Source organism: Salvelinus alpinus, chromosome 34 (assembly GCF_045679555.1).
Source record: "Salvelinus alpinus chromosome 34, SLU_Salpinus.1, whole genome shotgun sequence".
In the NCBI taxonomy this organism is placed as follows: domain Eukaryota; kingdom Metazoa; phylum Chordata; class Actinopteri; order Salmoniformes; family Salmonidae; genus Salvelinus; species Salvelinus alpinus.
Window position 1 is genome coordinate 7394278 of NC_092119.1, and position 21641 is coordinate 7415918.

At 46.4% G+C, this 21641-nt stretch overlaps 1 protein-coding gene across 6 annotated transcripts in view; it reads left to right on the top strand.

Annotated features, from left to right (window-relative positions):
- Positions 1-21641, top strand: part of LOC139563853 (DNA polymerase delta catalytic subunit-like) — a 29607-nt gene that overhangs the window by 2616 nt on the left and 5350 nt on the right. For 2 of the 6 annotated variants that reach the window (XM_071382809.1, XM_071382812.1), the window contains exons 1-5: positions 13667-13722; positions 20604-20696; positions 20818-20950; positions 21113-21211; positions 21496-21548. In XM_071382809.1, coding sequence (XP_071238910.1) covers positions 20685-20696; positions 20818-20950; positions 21113-21211; positions 21496-21548 — 297 coding nt within the window. In that variant the 5' untranslated portion in view covers positions 13667-13722; positions 20604-20684. The other 4 variants (XM_071382806.1, XM_071382811.1, XM_071382808.1 and 1 more) reach the window with 4 other exon arrangements.

The following is a 21641-nucleotide window of genomic DNA, read 5'->3' on the forward strand; positions in this document are numbered from 1 at the left end:
TGTGAACATAAACTTAGAGGAATTGATAGGCCTGTTCTGTGTATTCAACAGCTGAGGTGGGAGCTCTGGCTGGTTCCTACCATCGTCAGCTTCCTCGAGGAGCTCCTGTCCCAGCTTGTGCGTAGTAAAAAAAGTTAATGCATGTGATTTGGCCACGGAGTCCCTGTATCACATCCAGGACAACCCACATGCCTTGGTTCTTCTCAGGGGATCCTCCATCTGACTTCCCCGTATACACTTGCAATACACTTTTCTACCCATTGGATCAGTTTCTGCATCCTACAGGGGATTCTGTGGATTCCCCGTAGACACTTGCAAGTTCCACGCATATGATGAAGCAGTATCACAGGCAGCCCAGATCTTGATTCCATATTTTGTTGTTTTAGACGGTATGTACTTCCTGAAGGGGCAGGGGCCCCTAAATGACATAAGCTGCTCATCAACAGTAACGTTGGGCCCAGGGTTGTAAAACAGGGGAAGGAGGTCCACCCACTTGTCCCACACTGACCTGATTGCAGCTAGCTTGTCTCTCTACACTGACCTGATTGCAGCTAGCTTGTCTCTCTGCCGCCGAGCTGGTCCGTTGTCTCGGTTATCGAAGCGGATATTCCTGGAAATAACGTGGAAGTTTTCCAGAGACATTGTTGCACAGAAAAGTTCTGACAGTTTCTGCATCCCACAGGGATTCTGTGGATTCCTCCTTGGATCAGTTTCTGCATCCCTCCGGGTTTCTGTGGATTCCCCATTGGATCAGTTTCTGCATCCTACAGGGATTCTGTGGATTCCTCCTTGGATCAGTTTCTGCATCCCTCCGGGTTTCTGTGGATTCCCCATTGGATCAGTTTCTGCATCCTACAGGGATTCTGTGGATTCCTCCTTGGATCAGTTTCTGCATCCCTCCGGGATTCTGTGGATTCCCCATTGGATCAGTTTCTGCATCCCTCCGGGATTCTGTGGATTCCTCCTTGGATCAGTTTCTGCATCCCTCCGGGATTCTGTGGATTCCCCATTGGATCAGTTTCTGCATCCCTCCGGGATTCTGTGGATTCCTCCTTGGATCAGTTTCTGCATCCCTCCGGGATTCTGTGGATTCCTCCTTGGATCAGTTTCTGCATCCCTCCGGGATTCTGTGGATTCCTCCTTGGATCAGTTTCTGCATCCCTCCGTGATTCTGTGAATTCCTCCTTGGATCAGTTTCTGCATCCCTCCGGGATTCTGTGAATTCCTCCTTGGATCAGTTTCTGCATCCCTCCGAGATTCTGTGAATTCCTCCTTGGATCAGTTTCTGCATCCTACAGGGATTCTGTGGATTCCTCCTTGGATCAGTTTCTGCATCCCTCCGGGATTCTGTGGATTCCCCATTGGATCAGTTTCTGCATCCCTCCGGGATTCTGTGGATTCCTCCTTGGATCAGTTTCTGCATCCCTCCGGGATTCCGTGGATTCCTCCTTGGATCAGTTTCTGCATCCCTCCGGGATTCTGTGGATTCCTCCTTGGATCAGTTTCTGCATCCCTCCGGGATTCTGTGGATTCCTCCTTGGATCAGTTTCTGCATCCCTCCGGGATTCTGTGGATTCCTCCTTGGATCAGTTTCTGCATCCCTCCGGGATTCTGTGGATTCCTCCTTGGATCAGTTTCTGCATCCCTCCGGGATTCTGTGGATTCCTCCTTGGATCAGTTTCTGCATCCCTCCGGGATTCTGTGGATTCCTCCTTGGATCAGTTTCTGCATCCCTCCGGGATTCTGTGGATTCCTCCTTGGATCAGTTTCTGCATCCCTCCGGGATTCTGTGGATTCCTCCTTGGATCAGTTTCTGCATCCCTCCGGGATTCTGTGAATTCCTCCTTGGATCAGTTTCTGCATCCCTCCGGGATTCTGTGGATTCCTCCTTGGATCAGTTTCTGCATCCCTCCGGGATTCTGTGGATTCCTCCTTGGATCAGTTTCTGCATCCCTCCGGGATTCTGTGGATTCCTCCTTGGATCAGTTTCTGCATCCCTCCGGGATTCTGTGGATTCCTCCTTGGATCAGTTTCTGCATCCCTCCGGGATTCTGTGGATTCCTCCTTGGATCAGTTTCTGCATCCCTCCGGGATTCTGTGGATTCCTCCTTGGATCAGTTTCTGCATCCTACAGGGATTCTGTGGATTCCCCATTGGATCAGTTTCTGCATGGTGCAGTCCATGATTTTCTGTATGGTGTCTGGGATGAGCAGTTCAGAATGATGGTGGTGTCTGGGATGAACAGTCCAGAATGATTTTCTGGATGGTGTCTGGGATGAACAGTCCAGAAGAAGACTATGTCCTGCACATGAGTAACCGCCATCCACGTCGGCCCTGGTTGCATCCTTATCACATTGGCAGCCATGCGGGGTGGCTCATTCCTTGGGCAAGAAGACTGTTCAATTTTTTTTTTAAATGACATCCATATTTCTCCTCAGCCAGCCCGTCAGCAATCTGGCTGAGGTTCAATCTCATCCTCTTCTTCCAACTCACTGTCAGACAAAGACATGATCCTCATATTCAGAAAATTCTACATCTTCCAAACTGAAAGACGCTCCTTCCACACTAGCTTCTCTCTGCAAAAATGATTTCTAAGGCCCTCTGAGCAGAGATTATTACATGAAAAGCTATTTATTTGTTGTGTCCCTCCCCTAATTTGCACCTGGCTGGGGTAGTGTAGGAAAAATCCTGAATCGAAATAACATTGTGCAGGTTCACACACTACAAAGGGTAAAGAATGCAAGAAAAGCAGACAGGCAAGCAGGGAGACACGGGTTCTTGGTGCTGAAACAGAAGGCCCAGGGAGGAGTAGGACCTAGTGAAGGCACACAGCAAGCCTTTTTTTCACCTACACACACACTTTTCCACACTTTTATTACCCTCTGGTCGAACACCACATAAGTAATATAAATGTGTAGGGGGTGCAGTGTGCACTCAATGAAAGTGTGTTCTTTTACATGTTCATGGAAATTGAGCGAATGCCAATGAGTCTCAGAATGAGGTATTTTTTTCAACCCATCAATTTGATGAGATAAATGAGTTCCACAGACCCGAACACCACACAAGTGTTAAGCATGAGAATAGTATGCTATTCACCTGTTATCTTCCGGCGCCGAAAAGAGATGGCCGCCTCGCTTCGCGTTCCTTGGAAAATATGCAGTTTTTTGTTTTTTTATGTGTTATTTCTTACATCGGTACCCCAGGTAATCTTAGGTTTCATTACATACAGTCGGGAGGAACTACTGAATATACGATTAACGTCAACTCATCATCGTTCCTACCAGGAATATGACTTTCCCGAAACGGATCCAGTGTTTTGCCTTCCACCCAATACAATGGATCTGATCCCAGCCGGCGACCCTGTGCGACGCCGAAAAAGGGGCAAACGAGGCGGTCTCGTGGTCAGGCTTCGGAGACGGGCACATCGCGCTCCACTCCCTAGCATACTACTCGCCAATGTCCAGTCTCTTGACAATAAGGTTGATGAAATCCGAGCACGGGTAGCATTCCAGAGAGACATCAGGGATTGCAACGTGCTCTGCTTCACGGAAACATGGCTAACTCAAGGGACGCTAACGGAGTCGGTGCAGCCAGCTGGTTTCTTCATGCATCGCGCCGACAGAAACAATACATCTTTCCGGTAAGAAGAGGGGCGGGGGGGTATGCCTTATGATTAACGAGAAGTGGTGTGATCATCATAACAACACACAGGAACTCAAGTCATTCTGTTCACCTGATCTAGAACTCCTCACAATCAAATGTCGACCGCATTATCTACCAAGGGAATTCTCTTCAATCATAATCACAGCCGTATATATTCCCCCCCAAGCAGACACATCGATGGCCCTGAACGAACTTTATCTGACTCTTTGTAAACTGGAAACCACACACCCTGAGGCTGCATTCATCGTAGCTGGGGATTTTAACAAGGCTAATCTAAAAACAAAACTCCCTAAATTCTATCAGCATATCGATTGTGCTACCAGGGCTGGAAAAACCCTAGATCATTGTTATACTAATTTCCGCGACGCATATAAGGCCCTCCCCCGCCCCCCTTTCGGAAAAGCTGACCACGACTCCATTTTGTTGATTCCAGCCTACAAACAGAAACTCAAACAACAAGCTCCCGCGCTCAGGTCTGTTCAACGCTGGTCCGACCAATCTGAATCCACGCTTCAAGACTGCTTCGATCACGCGGATTGGAATATGTTCCGCATCGCGTCCAACAACAATATTGACGAATATGCTGATTCGGTGAGCGAGTTCATTAGGAAGTGCATTGACGATGTCGTACCCACAGCAACGATAAAAACATTCCCAAACCAGAAACCGTGGATTGACGGCAGCATTCGCGTGAAACTGAAAGCGCGAACCACTGCTTTTAACCAGGGCAAGGTGACCGGAAGCATGACCGAATACAAACAGTGTAGCTATTCTCTCCGCAAGGCAATCAAACAGGCTAAGTCCCAGTACAGAGACAAAATCGAGTCGCAATTCAACAGCTCAGACACAAGAGGTATGTGGCAGGGTCTACAGTCAATCACGGATTACAAAAAGAAAACCAGCCCCGTCGCGGACCAGGATGTCTTGCTCCCAGACAGGCTAAACAACTTTTTTGCCCGCTTTGAGGACAATACAGTGCCACTGACACGGCCCCCTACCAAAACCTGCGGGCTCTCCTTCACTGCAGCCGAGGTGAGTAAAACATTTAAACGTGTTAACCCTCGCAAGGCTGCAGGCCCAGACGGCATTCCCAGCCGCGTCCTCAGAGCATGCGCAGACCAGCTGGCTGGTGTGTTTACGGACATATTCAATCAATCCTTATCCCAGTCTGCTGTTCCCACATGCTTCAAGAGGGCCACCATTGTTCCTGTTCCCAAGAAAGCTAAGGTAACTGAGCTAAACGACTACCGCCCCGTAGCACTCACTTCCGTCATCATGAAGTGCTTTGAGAGACTAGTCAAGGACCATATCACCTCCACCCTACCGGACACCCTAGACCCACTCCAATTTGCTTACCGACCCAATAGGTCCACAGACGACGCAATCGCAACCACACTGCACACTGCCCTAACCCATCTGGACAAGAGGAATACCCATGTGAGAATGCTGTTCATCGACTACAGCTCAGCATTTAACACCATAGTACCCTCCAAACTCGTCATCAAGCTCGAGACCCTGGGTCTCGACCCCGCCCTGTGCAACTGGGTCCTGGACTTCCTGACGGGCCGCCCCCAGGTGGTGAGGGTAGGTAACAACATCTCCACCCCGCTGATCCTCAACACTGGGGCCCCACAAGGGTGCGTTCTGAGCCCTCTCCTGTACTCCCTGTTCACCCACGACTGCGTGGCCATGCACGCCTCCAACTCAATCATCAAGTTTGCGGATGACACTACAGTGGTAGGCTTGATTACCAACAACGACGAGACGGCCTACAGGGAGGAGGTGAGGGCCCTCGGAGTGTGGTGTCAGGAAAATAACCTCACACTCAACGTCAACAAAACAAAGGAGATGATTGTGGACTTCAGGAAACAGCAGAGGGAGCACCCCCCTATCCACATCGACGGGTCAGTAGTGGAGAAGGTGGAAAGTTTTAAGTTCCTCGGTGTACACATCACGGACAAACTGAACTGGTCCACCCACACAGACAGCGTTGTGAAGAAGGCGCAGCAGCGCCTCTTCAACCTCAGGAGGCTGAAGAAATTCGGCTTGTCACCAAAAGCACTCACAAACTTCTACAGATGCACAATCGAGAGCATCCTGTCGGGCTGTATCACCGCCTGGTACGGCAACTGCTCCGCCCACAACCGTAAGGCTCTCCAGAGGGTAGTGAGGTCTGCAGAACGCATCACCAGGGGCAAACTACCTGCCCTCCAGGACACCTACACCACCCGATGTCACAGGAAGGCCATAAAGATCATCAAGGACAACAACCACCCAAGCCACTGCCTGTTCACCCCGCTATCATCCAGAAGGCGAGGTCAGTACAGGTGCATCAAAGCAGGGACCGAGAGACTGAAAAACAGCTTCTATCTCAAGGCCATCAGACTGTTAAACAGCCACCACTAACATTTAGCGGCCGCTGCCAACATACTGACTCAACTCCAGCCACTTTAAAAATGGGAATTGATGGAAATTATGTAAAAATGTACCACTAGCCACTTTAAACAATGCCACTTAATATAATGTTTACATACCCTACATTACCCATCTCATATGTACAGTGAGGGAAAAAAGTATTTGAACCCCTGCTGATTTTGTACGTTTGCCCACTGACAAAGAAATTATCAGTCTATAATTTTAATGGTAGGTTTATTTGAACAGTGAGAGACAGAATAACAACAAAAATATCCAGAAAAATGCATGTCAAAAATGTTATAAATTGATTTGCATTTTAATGAGGGAAATAAGTATTTGACCCCTTCTCAATCAAAAAGATTTCTGGCTCCCAGGTGTCTTTCATACAGGTAACGAACGGAGATTAGGAGCACACTCTTAAAGGGAGTGCTCCTAATCTCAGTTTCTTACCTGTATAAAAGATACCTGTCCACAGAAGCAATCAATCAATCAGATTCCAAACTCTCCACCATGGCCAAGACCAAAGAGCTCTCCAAGGATGTCAGGGACAAGATTGTAGACCTACACAAGGCTGGAATGGGCTACAAGACCATCGCCAAGCAGCTTGGTGAGAAGGTGACAACAGTTTCTGTGATTATTCGCAAATGGAAGAAACACAAAAGAACTGTCAATCTCCCTCAGCCTGGGGCTCCATGCAAGATCTCACCTCGTGGAGTTGCAATGATCATGAGAACGGTGAGGAATCAGCCCAGAACTACACAGGAGGATCTTGTCAATGATCTCAAGGCAGCTGGGACCATAGTCATCAAGAAAACAATTGGTAACACACTATGCCGTGAAGGACTGAAATCCTGCAGCGCCCGCAAGGTCCCCCTGCTCAAGAAAGCACATATACATGCCCGTCTGAAGTTTGCCAATGAACATCTGAATGATTCAGAGGACAACTGGGTGAACGTGTTGTGGTCAGATGAGACCAAAATGGAGTTCTTTGGCATCAACCCAACTTGCCGTGTTTGGAGGAGGAGGAATGCTGCCTATGACCCCAAGAAACCATCCCCACCGTCAAACATGGAGGTGGAAACATTATGCTTTGGGGGTGTTTTTCTGCTAAAGGGACAGGACAACTTCACCGCATCAAAGGGACGATGGACGGGGCCATGTACCGTCAAATCTTGGGTGAAAACCTCCTTCCCTCAGCCAGGGTATTGAAAATGGGTCGTGGATGGGTATTCCAGCATGACAATGACCCAAAACACACGGCCAAGGCAACAAAGGAGTGGCTCAAGAAGAAGCACATTAAGGTCCTGGAGTGGCCTAGCCAGTCTCCAGACCTTAATCCCATAGAAAATCTGTGGAGGGAGCTGAAGGTTCGAGTTGCCAAACGTCAGCCTCGAAACATTAATGACTTGAAGAAGATCTGCAAAGAGGAGTGGGACAAAATCCCTCCTGAGATGTGTGCAAACCTGGTGGCCAACTACAAGAAACGTCTGACCTCTGTGATTGCCAACAAGGGTTTTGCCACCAAGTACTAAGTCATGTTTTGCAGAGGGGTCAAATACTTATTTCCCTCATTAAAATGCAAATCAATTCATAACATTTTTGACATGCGTTTTTCTGGATTTTTTTGTTGATATTCTGTCTCTCACTGTTCAAATAAACCTACCATTAAAATTATAGACTGATCATTTCTTTGTCAGTGGGCAAACGTACAAAATCAGCAGGGGATCAAATACTTTTTTCCCTCACTGTATATACTGTACTCTATATCATCTACTGCATCTTGCCATCTTTATGTAATACATGTACCACTAGCCACTTTAAACTATGCCACTTTATGTTTACATACCCTACAGTACTCATCTCATATGTATATACCGTACTCTATACCATCTACTGCATCTGCCATGCCGTTCTGTACCACCACTCATTCATATATCTTTATGTACATATTCTTTATCCCTTTACACTTGTGTGTGTGTGTAAGGTAGTAGTTGTGGAATTGTTAGGTTAGATTACTTGTTGGTTATTACTGCATTGTCGGAACTAGAAGCACAAGCATTTCGCTACACTCGCATTAACATCTGCTAACCATGTGTATGTGACTAATAAAATTTGATTTGATTTGATATTCACCTGCTATTCCTTCTAAGAAATGAAGGTGTGGCGGAGGTGTCTACAGATAAGCCGTATTCTGACCTTTTACTTAATTCCACCACCTTTATGCACAATGAATAAGGTTGAGCGGGTTGCTGTGGAACATCTTTCTCCTGTAATTTACAACTTGATAAGGTCTATGGATTCTAGGTAAATATGGCAGCAAACTGAAGGATATCACCTTTTCCAAAGTGAACTTCATGTAATGCTGGCCTTAAGGGACAGATCGCAATTTAATGGGGGGCAGGGGTGGTCCAATATAGGTTTGTTAAACTTTTTTTGCTTTTGTGAGGGTAGTGTGTTATTTATTAAACAGGGGAGGGTAGTGTGTTATTAGACAGGGGAGGGTAGTGTGTTATTAGACAGGGGAGGGTAGTGTGTTAGACAGGGGAGGGTAGTGTGTTATTTATTAGACAGGGGAGGGTAGTGTGTTATTAGACAGGGGAGGGTAGTGTGTTATTAGACAGGGGAGGGTAGTGTGTTATTAGACAGGGGAGGGTAGTGTGTTATTAGACAGGGGAGGGTAGTGTGTTATTAGACAGGGGAGGGTAGTGTGTTATTTGACAGGGGAGGGTAGTGTGTTATTTGACAGGGGAGGGTAGTGTGTTATTTATTAGACAGGGGAGGGTAGTGTGTTATTTATTAGACAGGGGAGGGTAGCGTGTTATTAGACAGGGGAGGGTAGCGTGTTATTAGACAGGGGAGGGTAGCGTGTTATTAGACAGGGGAGGGTAGTGTGTTATTTATTAGACAGGGGAGGGTAGTGTGTTATTTATTAGACAGGGGAGGGTAGTGTGTTATTTATTAGACAGGGGAGGGTAGTGTGTTATTTATTAGACAGGGGAGGGTAGTGTTTTATTAGACAGGGGAGGGTAGTGTGTTATTAGACAGGGGAGGGTAGTGTTATTTATTGGACAGGGGAGGGTAGTGTGTTATTAGACAGGGGAGGGTAGTGTTATTTATTGGACAGGGGAGGGTAGTGTTTTATTAGACAGGGGAGGGTAGTGTTTTATTAGACAGGGGAGGGTAGTGTGTTATTAGACAGGGGAGGGTAGTGTGTTATTAGACAGGGGAGGGTAGTGTGTTATTAGACAGGGGAGGGTAGTGTGTTATTTGACAGGGGAGGGTAGTGTGTTATTTATTAGACAGGGGAGGGTAGTGTGTTATTTGACAGGGGAGGGTAGTGTGTTATTTATTAGACAGGGGAGGGTAGCGTGTTATTAGACAGGGGAGGGTAGCGTGTTATTAGACAGGGGAGGGTAGCGTGTTATTTATTAGACAGGGGAGGGTAGTGTGTTATTTATTAGACAGGGGAGGGTAGTGTGTTATTTATTAGACAGGGGAGGGTAGTGTGTTATTTATTAGACAGGGGAGGGTAGTGTGTTATTTATTAGACAGGGGAGGGTAGTGTTTTATTAGACAGGGGAGGGTAGTGTGTTATTAGACAGGGGAGGGTAGTGTTATTTATTGGACAGGGGAGGGTAGTGTGTTATTAGACAGGGGAGGGTAGTGTTATTTATTGGACAGGGGAGGGTAGTGTTTTATTAGACAGGGGAGGGTAGTGTGTTATTAGACAGGGGAGGGTAGTGTTGTTTATTAGACAGGGGAGGGTAGTGTGTTATTTATTGGACAGGGGAGGGTAGTGTGTTATTTATTAGACAGGGGAGGGTAGTGTTTTATTAGACAGGGGAGGGTAGTGTGTTATTAGACAGGGGAGGGTAGTGTTATTTATTGGACAGGGGAGGGTAGTGTGTTATTAGACAGGGGAGGGTAGTGTTATTTATTGGACAGGGGAGGGTAGTGTTTTATTAGACAGGGGAGGGTAGTGTGTTATTAGACAGGGGAGGGTAGTGTGTTATTAGACAGGGGAGGGTAGTGTGTTATTAGACAGGGGAGGGTAGTGTGTTATTTGACAGGGGAGGGTAGTGTGTTATTTGACAGGGGAGGGTAGTGTGTTATTTATTAGACAGGGGAGGGTAGCGTGTTATTAGACAGGGGAGGGTAGCGTGTTATTAGACAGGGGAGGGTAGTGTGTTATTAGACAGGGGAGGGTACGTGTGTTCATTGTATTAGACAGGGGAGGGTAGTGTGTTATTTATTAGACAGGGGAGGGTAGTGTGTTATTTATTAGACAGGGGAGGGTAGTGTGTTATTTATTAGACAGGGGAGGGTAGTGTGTTATTTATTAGACAGGGGAGGGTAGTGTTTTATTAGACAGGGGAGGGTAGTGTGTTATTTATTGGACAGGGGAGGGTAGTGTTATTTATTGGACAGGGGAGGGTAGTGTGTTATTAGACAGGGGAGGGTAGTGTTATTTATTGGACAGGGGAGGGTAGTGTTTTATTAGACAGGGGAGGGTAGTGTGTTATTAGACAGGGGAGGGTAGTGTGTTATTAGACAGGGGAGGGTAGTGTTATTTATTGGACAGGGGAGGTGTTAGAGCCAATTTGGACATATTTGTATAAAAGACTGAACATACTGAGTTCCATGTACATTTGTGTAAATATATTAATATATATGATGAAATATTTGGTACATACCTTTATGATTTATATTTACATGATTGAGATATATTCATTTGTTGTTAGTGTAATTCAGTTTTTGGCCCCCCCTCTTGCCCATTCATTGTACTGTGTTAAGTGTGTTAGTATAAAGGCAGGAAGTTGGTTCTTCGGGGGAAGGAGTCCTTGCTAGACGCGGGAGCGGTATAGTTTTTTGACCATACAGACAGACAGGTCATATTATGTATTTGCCATATTGAGTCATCTCTGCTTTAAGTTGATTGGAGAATAATTTTTTGTTAGATATAAGAAGAATAAACATTTTTGTTGCACCATATCCCTGGATCTCATTGAATGTTTGGCCGTTTGGAAACCTTGTGTAGGGACTGTATGCGTACGAAACAACCCCGCTTCAGGCTTGGGCAGTGGCTATGGTAAAGAGGAAAGGAAGCCACTACATTCAAGTCAAAAAACTCCGTGAAGGATTACTATCGGAGGGAAATCTCCGGTTCGGACACACGCTGGATTTTGTTCTATTTGTAATTGCATTCGGACCATAAGGACAGCTCGCTTGGAAGGATTTGAACTCCTAGATTTCGCCAGCCGTGAGTAACCACTGCGAATGAATGAGCTGCCCTGTTCAATGCGATCGTTTGATCATGCATATTATGGAACTGCAAATGTGCTTATAATTGGAATGTTTGATAAACTTGGAAATGGAATTCAAAACACAGCGCTGTGAAAACAATTAAGAAGTTTAAGTTTGGGAAACACAGATCCTATGCACAATGTAGCCTGGATGTAGCCATAATCATATGTCTAATATTTGTCCTAACGTGGAAATGCAATGCATCAACGCAACGAATACAATTTAAGGATCTAAAGACATGACAGCTATGTGAGCTCTTCATTTAGATGACACTACAACATTCTATGACAGCCATGTTAGTGTAACAGTTTAACTTTAGTCCGTCCCCTCGCCCCGACCCGGGCGCGAACCTGGGACCCTCTGCACACATCAACAACTAACACCCACGAAGCATCGTTACCCATCGCGCCACAAAAGCCATAGCCCTTGCAGAGCAAGGGGAACCACTACTTCAAGGTCTCAGAGCAAGTGACGTCACCGACAAAGGCTATTAGCGCGCACCACCGCTAACTAGATAGCCATTTCACATCGGTTACACTAGCTCTTCATTTACATGACTCTACATCATTCTATGACAGCATTGTTAGCTCCCCGTTTACATGACATGAGGAGTATTTAGACTATTCTATGTAACTGAATGTCTAGAATCAGAACAGTATTCACTATTCTAAAGGTTGGCCCAACTGTCTTGTCTTCTTGTAGGGATATTTCCATTTTATTTTTATTTTTTTATTTTTTTACCGTTATTTTACCAGGTAAGTTGACTGAGAACACGTTCTCATTTGCAGCAACGACCTGGGGAATAGTTACAGGGGAGAGGAGGGGGATGAATGAGCCAATTATAAACTGGGGATTATTAGGTGACCATGATGGTTTGAGGGCCAGATTGGGAATTTAGCCAGGACACCGGGGTTAACACCCCTACTCTTACGATAAGTGCCATGGGATCTTTAATGACCTCAGAGAGTCAGGACACCCGTTTAACGTCCCATCCGAAAGACGGCACCCTACACAGGGCAGTGTCCCCAATCACTGCCCTGGGGCATTGGGATATTTTTTTAGACCAGAGGAAAGTGTGCCTCCTACTGGCCCTCCAACACCACTTCCAGCAGCATCTGGTCTCCCATCCAGGGACTGACCAGGACCGACCCTGCTTAGCTTCAGAAGCAAGCCAACAGTGGTATGCATGGGTGTCCGAGCTGTGTACTAGTATTTTAAACAGACACCTCTGTACATTCAGCCTGTCAACACTTCTTACAAAAACAAGTAGTGATGAAGACAATCACTCTTCCACTTTGAGCCATGAGAGATTGACACGCATGTCATTAATGTCAGCTCTGTGTACTTTTAAGGGCCAGCCGTCCTGCCCTGTTCTGAACCAACTGCAATTTTCCCAAGTCCCTCTTTCTGGCACCTGACCACACGACTGAACAGTAGTCAAGGTGCGACAAAACTATGGCCTGTAGGACCTGCCTTGTTGATAGTGTTGTTAAGAAGGTAGAGCAGTGCTTTATTATGGACAGACTTCTCCCCATCTTAGCTACTGTTGTATCAATATGTTTTGACCATGACAGGTTACAATCCAGGGTTACTCCAAGCTGTTTACTCTCAACTTCCTCATTACCACATTCATTACGAGATGTAATTTAGGTTTAGGGTTTAGTGAATGATTTGTCCCAAATACAATGCTTTAAGTTTTTAAATATTTAGGACTAACTTATGGCATGTCGTTAGTAAAGATAGAAAAGGGTAAGGGGCCTAAACAGCTGCCCTATAAGATACTAGAGATCCCCAAACAGCAGTGATTTTGGTCCGACCCAAAAAACAACTCGCACACAAACCTTTGATGCTAAGAAATGCATTTGAATTAGGCCCCAAAAAATAATAATAGGATCTTCCTCAAATGAAATTCACGAAAATGTTGTTTTCATAAACGATGACCTTTAAAAAGGCTGATGGAGTAGCGTGGCTGTCTCTCCTACCTGCCCACGTCTGTCCTCTATTAAAGTAATGGAAAGAGAAATCTGGAGTGACGTGTCTATGTGCTTCTCATGGGCGGAAATCCCAGGGGGACGGGGGGGGCCCCCCCATCCTGGGAAAAATATAATTTGTCCCCCCCAATATATCACTGGAAACATAACTGTAATTGTAATAATATTAATAATATGCAATGAAAGCACTTGTGCTGATTATAGACACTTAATAGCGCGTTTTTAAGTTTCAAAAGATTGCGAACCCCCGCCCTTTGCTTCACAATGGTTTGATCCACTGCCAGTGGTACATGATGCAGGTACTGTGGGAATCTGACAGTGTCTGTCGTTGGTGGCTGACTTCCATTAGGTAGTTCAAATAAAGGATATATTAGACATTTCTTTACTTCTACCACTCAATACAATACACATTTATAACCGTCACCAGTCTTCATTTTCGCTGCATTAAATTACAGGTCACTCTTTATGTTAACTAGCGGTTAGCTGATTGCTAAGTAGCTACAGTAACATCAACCAGTGTTTGCAGCTATTTGAGTCAATGAGAGAAGCTAGCAATGCAATGTAGTGTTCCTTAGCTGGCAAGGTAACAGGGGGTTCGTGACTACCGTCTGAACGGCACCCAATGCACGTAACTAACGTGAGGTTAATCCAGTCAATCGCACCATAGCGATGTTTTATTTTGGCAGGGTTCACACACACTATAGGTGAATTTGCAGAGCTAGCGAGCAAACTAAAGCAACCATTAAATATCAAGCTAGCTAGTACCTATTCAATTTATGTGGATTGTCTTCAAAGATGCAATCTTTGCTATCGTCAGTTTATTCCAAGATCAGCATGCAGCTGTAGTGCTTCGAAGTCCCTGTGATAAGGTTAGCGATAAACTGACGTCTTGGAAATACCAATGTCCGTAACCTCTCCCTGTGTTTCCAGACTGTCATCTATGTTCCTCACCTCTCCCTGTGTTCCCAGCGTGTCATCTATGTTCCTAACCTCTCCCTGTGTTTCCAGCGTGTCATCTATGTTCCTAACCTCTCCCTGTGTTTCCAGCGTGTCATCTATGTTCCTCACCTCTCCCTGTGTTCCCAGCGTGTCATCTATGTTCCTAACCTCTCCCTGTGTTTCCAGCGTGTCATCTATGTTCCTAACCTCTCCCTGTGTTCCCAGCGTGTCATCTATGTTCCTAACCTCTCCCTGTGTTTCCAGCGTGTCATCTATGTTCCTAACCTCTCCCTGTGTTTCCAGCGTGTCATCTATGTTCCTAACCTCTCCCTGTGTTTCCAGCCTGTCATCTATGTTCCTAACCTCTCCCTGTGTTTCCAGCGTGTCATCTATGTTCCTAACCTCTCCCTGTGTTTCCAGCGTGTCATCTATGTTCCTAACCTCTCCCTGTGTTCCCAGCGTGTCATCTATGTTCCTAACCTCTCCCTGTGTTTCCAGCGTGTCATCTATGTTCCTAACCTCTCCCTGTGTTTCCAGCGTGTCATCTATGTTCCTAACCTCTCCCTGTGTTTCCAGCGTGTCATCTATGTTCCTCACCTCTCCCTGTGTTCCCAGCGTGTCATCTATGTTCCTAACCTCTCCCTGTGTTTCCAGCGTGTCATCTATGTTCCTAACCTCTCCCTGTGTTTCCAGCGTGTCATCTATGTTCCTAACCTCTCCCTGTGTTTCCAGCGTGTCATCTATGTTCCTAACCTCTCCCTGTGTTTCCAGCGTGTCATCTATGTTCCTAACCTTTCCCTGTGTTTCCAGCCTGTCATCTATGTTCCTAACCTCTCCCTGTGTTTCCAGCGTGTCATCTATGTTCCTAACCTCTCCCTGTGTTTCCAGCGTGTCATCTATGTTCCTAACCTCTCCCTGTGTTTCCAGACTGTCATCTATGTTCCTCACCTCTCCCTGTGTTCCCAGCGTGTCATCTATGTTCCTAACCTCTCCCTGTGTTCCCAGCGTGTCATCTATGTTCCTAACCTCTCCCTGTGTTTCCAGCGTGTCATCTATGTTCCTAACCTCTCCCTGTGTTTCCAGCGTGTCATCTATGTTCCTAACCTCTCCCTGTGTTTCCAGCGTGTCATCTATGTTCCTAACCTCTCCCTGTGTTTCCAGCGTGTCATCTATGTTCCTAACCTCTCCCTGTGTTTCCAGCCTGTCATCTATGTTCCTAACCTCTCCCTGTGTTTCCAGCGTGTCATCTATGTTCCTAACCTCTCCCTGTGTTTCCAGCGTGTCATCTATGTTCCTCACCTCTCCCTGTGTTTCCAGACTGTCATCTATGTTCCTCACCTCTCCCTGTGTTCCCAGCGTGTCATCTATGTTCCTAACCTCTCCCTGTGTTTCCAGCGTGTCATCTATGTTCCTAACCTCTCCCTGTGTTTCCAGCGTGTCATCTATGTTCCTCACCTCTCCCTGTGTTCCCAGCGTGTCATCTATGTTCCTAACCTCTCCCTGTGTTTCCAGCGTGTCATCTATGTTCCTAACCTCTCCCTGTGTTTCCAGCGTGTCATCTATGTTCCTAACCTCTCCCTGTGTTTCCAGCGTGTCATCTATGTTCCTAACCTCTCCCTGTGTTTCCAGCGTGTCATCTATGTTCCTAACCTCTCCCTGTGTTTCCAGCCTGTCATCTATGTTCCTAACCTCTCCCTGTGTTTCCAGCGTGTCATCTATGTTCCTAACCTCTCCCTGTGTTTCCAGCGTGTCATCTATGTTCCTAACCTCTCCCTGTGTTTCCAGCGTGTCATCTATGTTCCTAACCTCTCCCTGTGTTCCCAGCGTGTCATCTATGTTCCTAACCTCTCCCTGTGTTCCCAGCGTGTCATCTATGTTCCTAACCTCTCCCTGTGTTTCCAGCGTGTCATCTATGTTCCTAACCTCTCCCTGTGTTCCCAGCGTGTCATCTATGTTCCTAACCTCTCCCTGTGTTTCCAGCGTGTCATCTATGTTCCTAACCTCTCCCTGTGTTTCCAGCGTGTCATCTATGTTCCTAACCTCTCCCTGTGTTTCCAGCGTGTCATCTATGTTCCTAACCTCTCCCTGTGTTTCCAGCGTGTCATCTATGTTCCTAACCTCTCACTGTGTTTCCAGCGTGTCATCTATGTTCCTAACCTCTCCCTGTGTTTCCAGCGTGGTACCAATGTCCGTAACCTCTCCCTGTGTTTCCAGCGTGTCATCTATGTTCCTAACTTCTCCCTGTTATTCCAGCGTGTCATCTATGTTCCTAACCTCTCCCTGTGTTTCCAGCGTGTCATCTATGTTCCTAACCTCTCCCTGTGTTTCCAGCGTGTCCTCTATGTTCCTAACCTCTCCCTGTGTTCCCAGCTTGTCATCTATGTTCCTAACCTCTCCCTGTGTTTCCAGCGTGTCATCTATGTTCCTAACCTCTCCCTGTGTTTCCAGCGTGTCCTCTATGTTCCTAACCTCTCCCTGTGTTTCCAGCGTGTCATCTATGTTCCTAATCTCTCCCTGTGTTTCCAGCGTGTCATCTATGTTCCTAACCTCTCCCTGTGTTTCCAGCGTGTCATCTATGTTCCTAACCTCTCCCTGTGTTTCCAGCGTGTCATCTATGTTCCTAACCTCTCCCTGTGTTTCCAGCGTGTCATCTATGTTCCTAACCTCTCCCTGTGTTTCCAGCGTGTCATCTATGTTCCTAACCTCTCCCTGTGTTTTCAGCGTGTCATCTATGTTCCTAACCTCTCCCTGTGTTTCCAGCGTGTCCTCTATGTTCCTAACCTCTCCCTGTGTTCCCAGCTTGTCATCTATGTTCCTTACCTCTCCCTGTGTTTCCAGAGTGTCATCTATGTTCCTAACCTCTCCCTGTGTTTCCAGCGTGTCCTCTATGTTCCTAACCTCTCCCTGTGTTTCCAGCGTGTCATCTATGTTCCTAACCTCTCCCTGTGTTTCCAGCGTGTCATCTATGTTCCTAACCTCTCCCTGTGTTTCCAGCGTGTCATCTATGTTCCTAACCTCTCCCTGTGTTTCCAGCGTGTCATCTATGTTCCTAACCTCTCCCTGTGTTTCCAGCGTGTCATCTATGTTCCTAACCTCTCCCTGTGTTTCCAGCGTGTCATCTATGTTCCTAACCTCTCCCTGTGTTTCCAGCGTGTCATCTATGTTCCTAACCTCTCCCTGTGTTTCCAGCGTGTCATCTATGTTCCTAACCTCTCCCTGTGTTTCCAGCGTGTCATCTATGTTCCTAACCTCTCCCTGTGTTTCCAGCGTGGTATCTATGTTCCTAACCTCTCCCTGTGTTTCCAGACTGTCATCTATGTTCCTAACCTCTCCCTGTGTTTCCAGACTGTCATCTATGTTCCTAACCTCTCCCTGTGTTTCCAGACTGTCATCTATGTTCCTAACCTCTCCCTGTGTTTCCAGCGTGTCATCTATGTTCCTAACCTCTCCCTGTGTTCCCAGCGTGTCATCTATGTTCCTAACCTCTCCCTGTGTTTCCAGCGTGTCATCTATGTTCCTAACCTCTCCCTGTGTTTCCAGCGTGTCATCTATGTTCCTAACCTCTCCCTGTGTTTCCAGCGTGTCATCTATGTTCTTAACCTCTCCCTGTGTTTCCAGCGTGTCATCTATGTTCCTAACCTCTCCCTGTGTTTCCAGCCTGTCATCTATGTTCCTAACCTCTCCCTGTGTTTCCAGCCTGTCATCTATGTTCCTCACCTCTCCCTGTGTTTCCAGCGTGTCATCTATGTTCCTCACCTCTCCCTGTGTTCCCAGCGTGTCATCTATGTTCCTAACCTCTCCCTGTGTTTCCAGCGTGTCATCTATGTTCCTAACCTCTCCCTGTGTTTCCAGCGTGTCATCTATGTTCCTAACCTCTCCCTGTGTTTCCAGCGTGTCATCTATGTTCCTAACCTCTCCCTGTGTTTCCAGCGTGTCATCTATGTTCCTAACCTCTCCCTGTGTTTCCAGCGTGGTATCTATGTTCCTAACCTCTCCCTGTGTTTCCAGCCTGTCATCTATGTTCCTAACCTCTCCCTGTGTTTCCAGACTGTCATCTATGTTCCTAACCTCTCCCTGTGTTTCCAGACTGTCATCTATGTTCCTAACCTCTCCCTGTGTTTCCAGCGTGTCATCTATGTTCCTAACCTCTCCCTGTGTTCCCAGCGTGTCATCTATGTTCCTAACCTCTCCCTGTGTTTCCAGCGTGTCATCTATGTTCCTAACCTCTCCCTGTGTTTCCAGCGTGTCATCTATGTTCCTAACCTCTCCCTGTGTTTCCAGCGTGTCATCTATGTTCTTAACCTCTCCCTGTGTTTCCAGCGTGTCATCTATGTTCCTAACCTCTCCCTGTGTTTCCAGCCTGTCATCTATGTTCCTAACCTCTCCCTGTGTTTCCAGCCTGTCATCTATGTTCCTAACCTCTCCCTGTGTTTCCAGCGTGTCATCTATGTTCCTCACCTCTCCCTGTGTTCCCAGCGTGTCATCTATGTTCCTAACCTCTCCCTGTGTTTCCAGCGTGTCATCTATGTTCCTAACCTCTCCCTGTGTTTCCAGCGTGTCATCTATGTTCCTAACCTCTCCCTGTGTTTCCAGCCTGTCATCTATGTTCCTAACCTCTCCCTGTGTTTCCAGCCTGTCATCTATGTTCCTAACCTCTCCCTGTGTTTCCAGCGTGTCATCTATGTTCCTAACCTCTCCCTGTGTTTCCAGCCTGTCATCTATGTTCCTAACCTCTCCCTGTGTTTCCAGCCTGTCATCTATGTTCCTAACCTCTCCCTGTGTTTCCAGCCTGTCATCTATGTTCCTAACCTCTCCCTGTGTTTCCAGCCTGTCATCTATGTTCCTAACCTCTCCCTGTGTTTCCAGCGTGTCCTCTATGTTCTTAACCTCTCCCTGTGTTTCCAGCGTGTCATCTATGTTCCTAACCTCTCCCTGTGTTTCCAGCGTGTCATCTATGTTCTTAACCTCTCCCTGTGTTTCCAGCGTGTCATCTATGTTCCTAACCTCTCCCTGTGTTTCCAGCGTGTCATCTATGTTCCTCACCTCTCCCTGTGTTCCCAGCGTGTCATCTATGTTCCTAACCTCTCCCTGTGTTTCCAGCGTGTCATCTATGTTCCTAACCTCTCCCTGTGTTTCCAGCGTGTCATCTATGTTCCTAACCTCTCCCTGTGTTTCCAGCCTGTCATCTATGTTCCTAACCTCTCCCTGTGTTTCCAGCCTGTCATCTATGTTCCTAACCTCTCCCTGTGTTTCCAGCGTGTCATCTATGTTCCTAACCTCTCCCTGTGTTTCCAGCCTGTCATCTATGTTCCTAACCTCTCCCTGTGTTTCCAGCCTGTCATCTATGTTCCTAACCTCTCCCTGTGTTTCCAGCCTGTCATCTATGTTCCTAACCTCTCCCTGTGTTTCCAGCCTGTCATCTATGTTCCTAACCTCTCCCTGTGTTTCCAGCGTGTCCTCTATGTTCTTAACCTCTCCCTGTGTTTCCAGCGTGTCATCTATGTTCCTAACCTCTCCCTGTGTTTCCAGCGTGTCATCTATGTTCCTAACCTCTCCCTGTGTTTCCAGCGTGTCATCTATGTTCCTAACCTCTCCCTGTGTTTCCAGCGTGGTACCTATCAGACAGAGGAGGAGATATTACTAATACTCTGAGTAAAAGAGAATGTTTTTTTTGCCCTCCACACATTATTTCCTAAAGAACTTAATGATGAAATGCCTATGTATGTTATGTTGTAAATTTGAACATGAAATATGTGCCTATTGTAGATTACTCTGATGTTTGTCGGATGATGTACCCAATGACTAATGAAAACTTACTATGTCCTCATTGAGGTTTTACAGACGTGTTCAATACGCCTTATTTATACACTTTTGTAATATTTATGAAATGCATATAGTTATATTTGGTAGCACTTATTTGTTTTTCCTTTGCCTCCAACCCCTTTCGATGTGTAGAACGGATATGGGTGGGGCCAGGTCTACATAAGGGTGCACATTTTAAAAAATCACAAAAGCTCTGAGGCCGATATGTAAGCTTATTAAATATCGATGATACTATCAAGAGCAGTGTGCGGTTTCCTTTTTCCTTCATCTTGTTCAATTGTTGCCATGCACCTGCAAATAAGATTGCTCAGATGTGCAAGTGCCTTTTGAATTTTGTAGGCTGGTACAGGGAGAAATGGGGAGGAAAGGCTCATTGTAATGGCTGGATCGGAACAGTTTATGGAAGCTCATCCAAATAAAAGTTGTTTTATCCTTGTTACCAGTTGATAACCTCTGACCCCTCTGCAGGATGAAGAAGAGGGACGTGTGTAGCTGGGAGACAGAGTTCCCTATGTCATCATCAAAGCTACCAAAGGAGTAGCAGCATACATGAAGTCTGAGGTTAGAACTGAGTGTCTGTCTATTGGAGGCTATTGTAAATATTAATGTGCTTGTTGGCGTGCCGTATAAAGGTATACATGAATTAACATTCACACAAATCATTTATATTGTGTGTGTGTAGGACCCAATCTATGTTCTGGAGAACAGCATTCCCATTGACACCCAGTACTACCTGGAACAACAGCTCTCCAAGCCACTGCTCCGCATCTTTGAGCCCATCCTGGGAGAGAGCAAAGCAGAGAGCGTCTTACTGAGTGAGTCAGCATGCCTCACACACACATATATATACACACACACACACACACACACACACACAGGGTCTCTTCCTTTCTCTCGGCCCTCTCACTCACACACATGCACCATGACTGCTGCTGCTATTAGACTTATTGCAGTAATAAAGTTGCTGTGTGTTTCAGAGGGGGATCACACACGCTGTAAGAGGGTGGGGGGGCTCATGGCCTTTGCCACCAAGAGGAGCGCCTGTATCGGTTGCAGAGCAGTGCTGAAGGACAATGGTGAGAGTTGGCATGCGTGTTCCCACTAACCCATCGTTCTACAGTGGCTGTGTGTTCCCACTAATCCGTCCTCTTTGTGTACGTGTTTAACTATGCCACAAGAATAGTAAACAAACAAACATTTTGTTGGTCCCCACAAGGTCAAATGCTATTAGGGTATTAGGGTATGGGTTAGGGAAAATAGGATTTTGAATGGGACTGAATTGTGTGTTAGGTTAGTTGTACAAAACTAGGTTAGTTGTACAAAACTGTGTGATTTGTAATCTCTGCTTTCCTCCCCACAGCGGCTGTGTGTGATTTCTGGAAGGAGGAGGAGTCGGAGCTGTACCAGAAAGAGGTACAATATATCAACCTGTTCTGTTAATCTGGGTCCTGTTCATTAGGCACTAATATATCAACCTGTTCTGTTAATCTGGGTCCTGTTCATTAG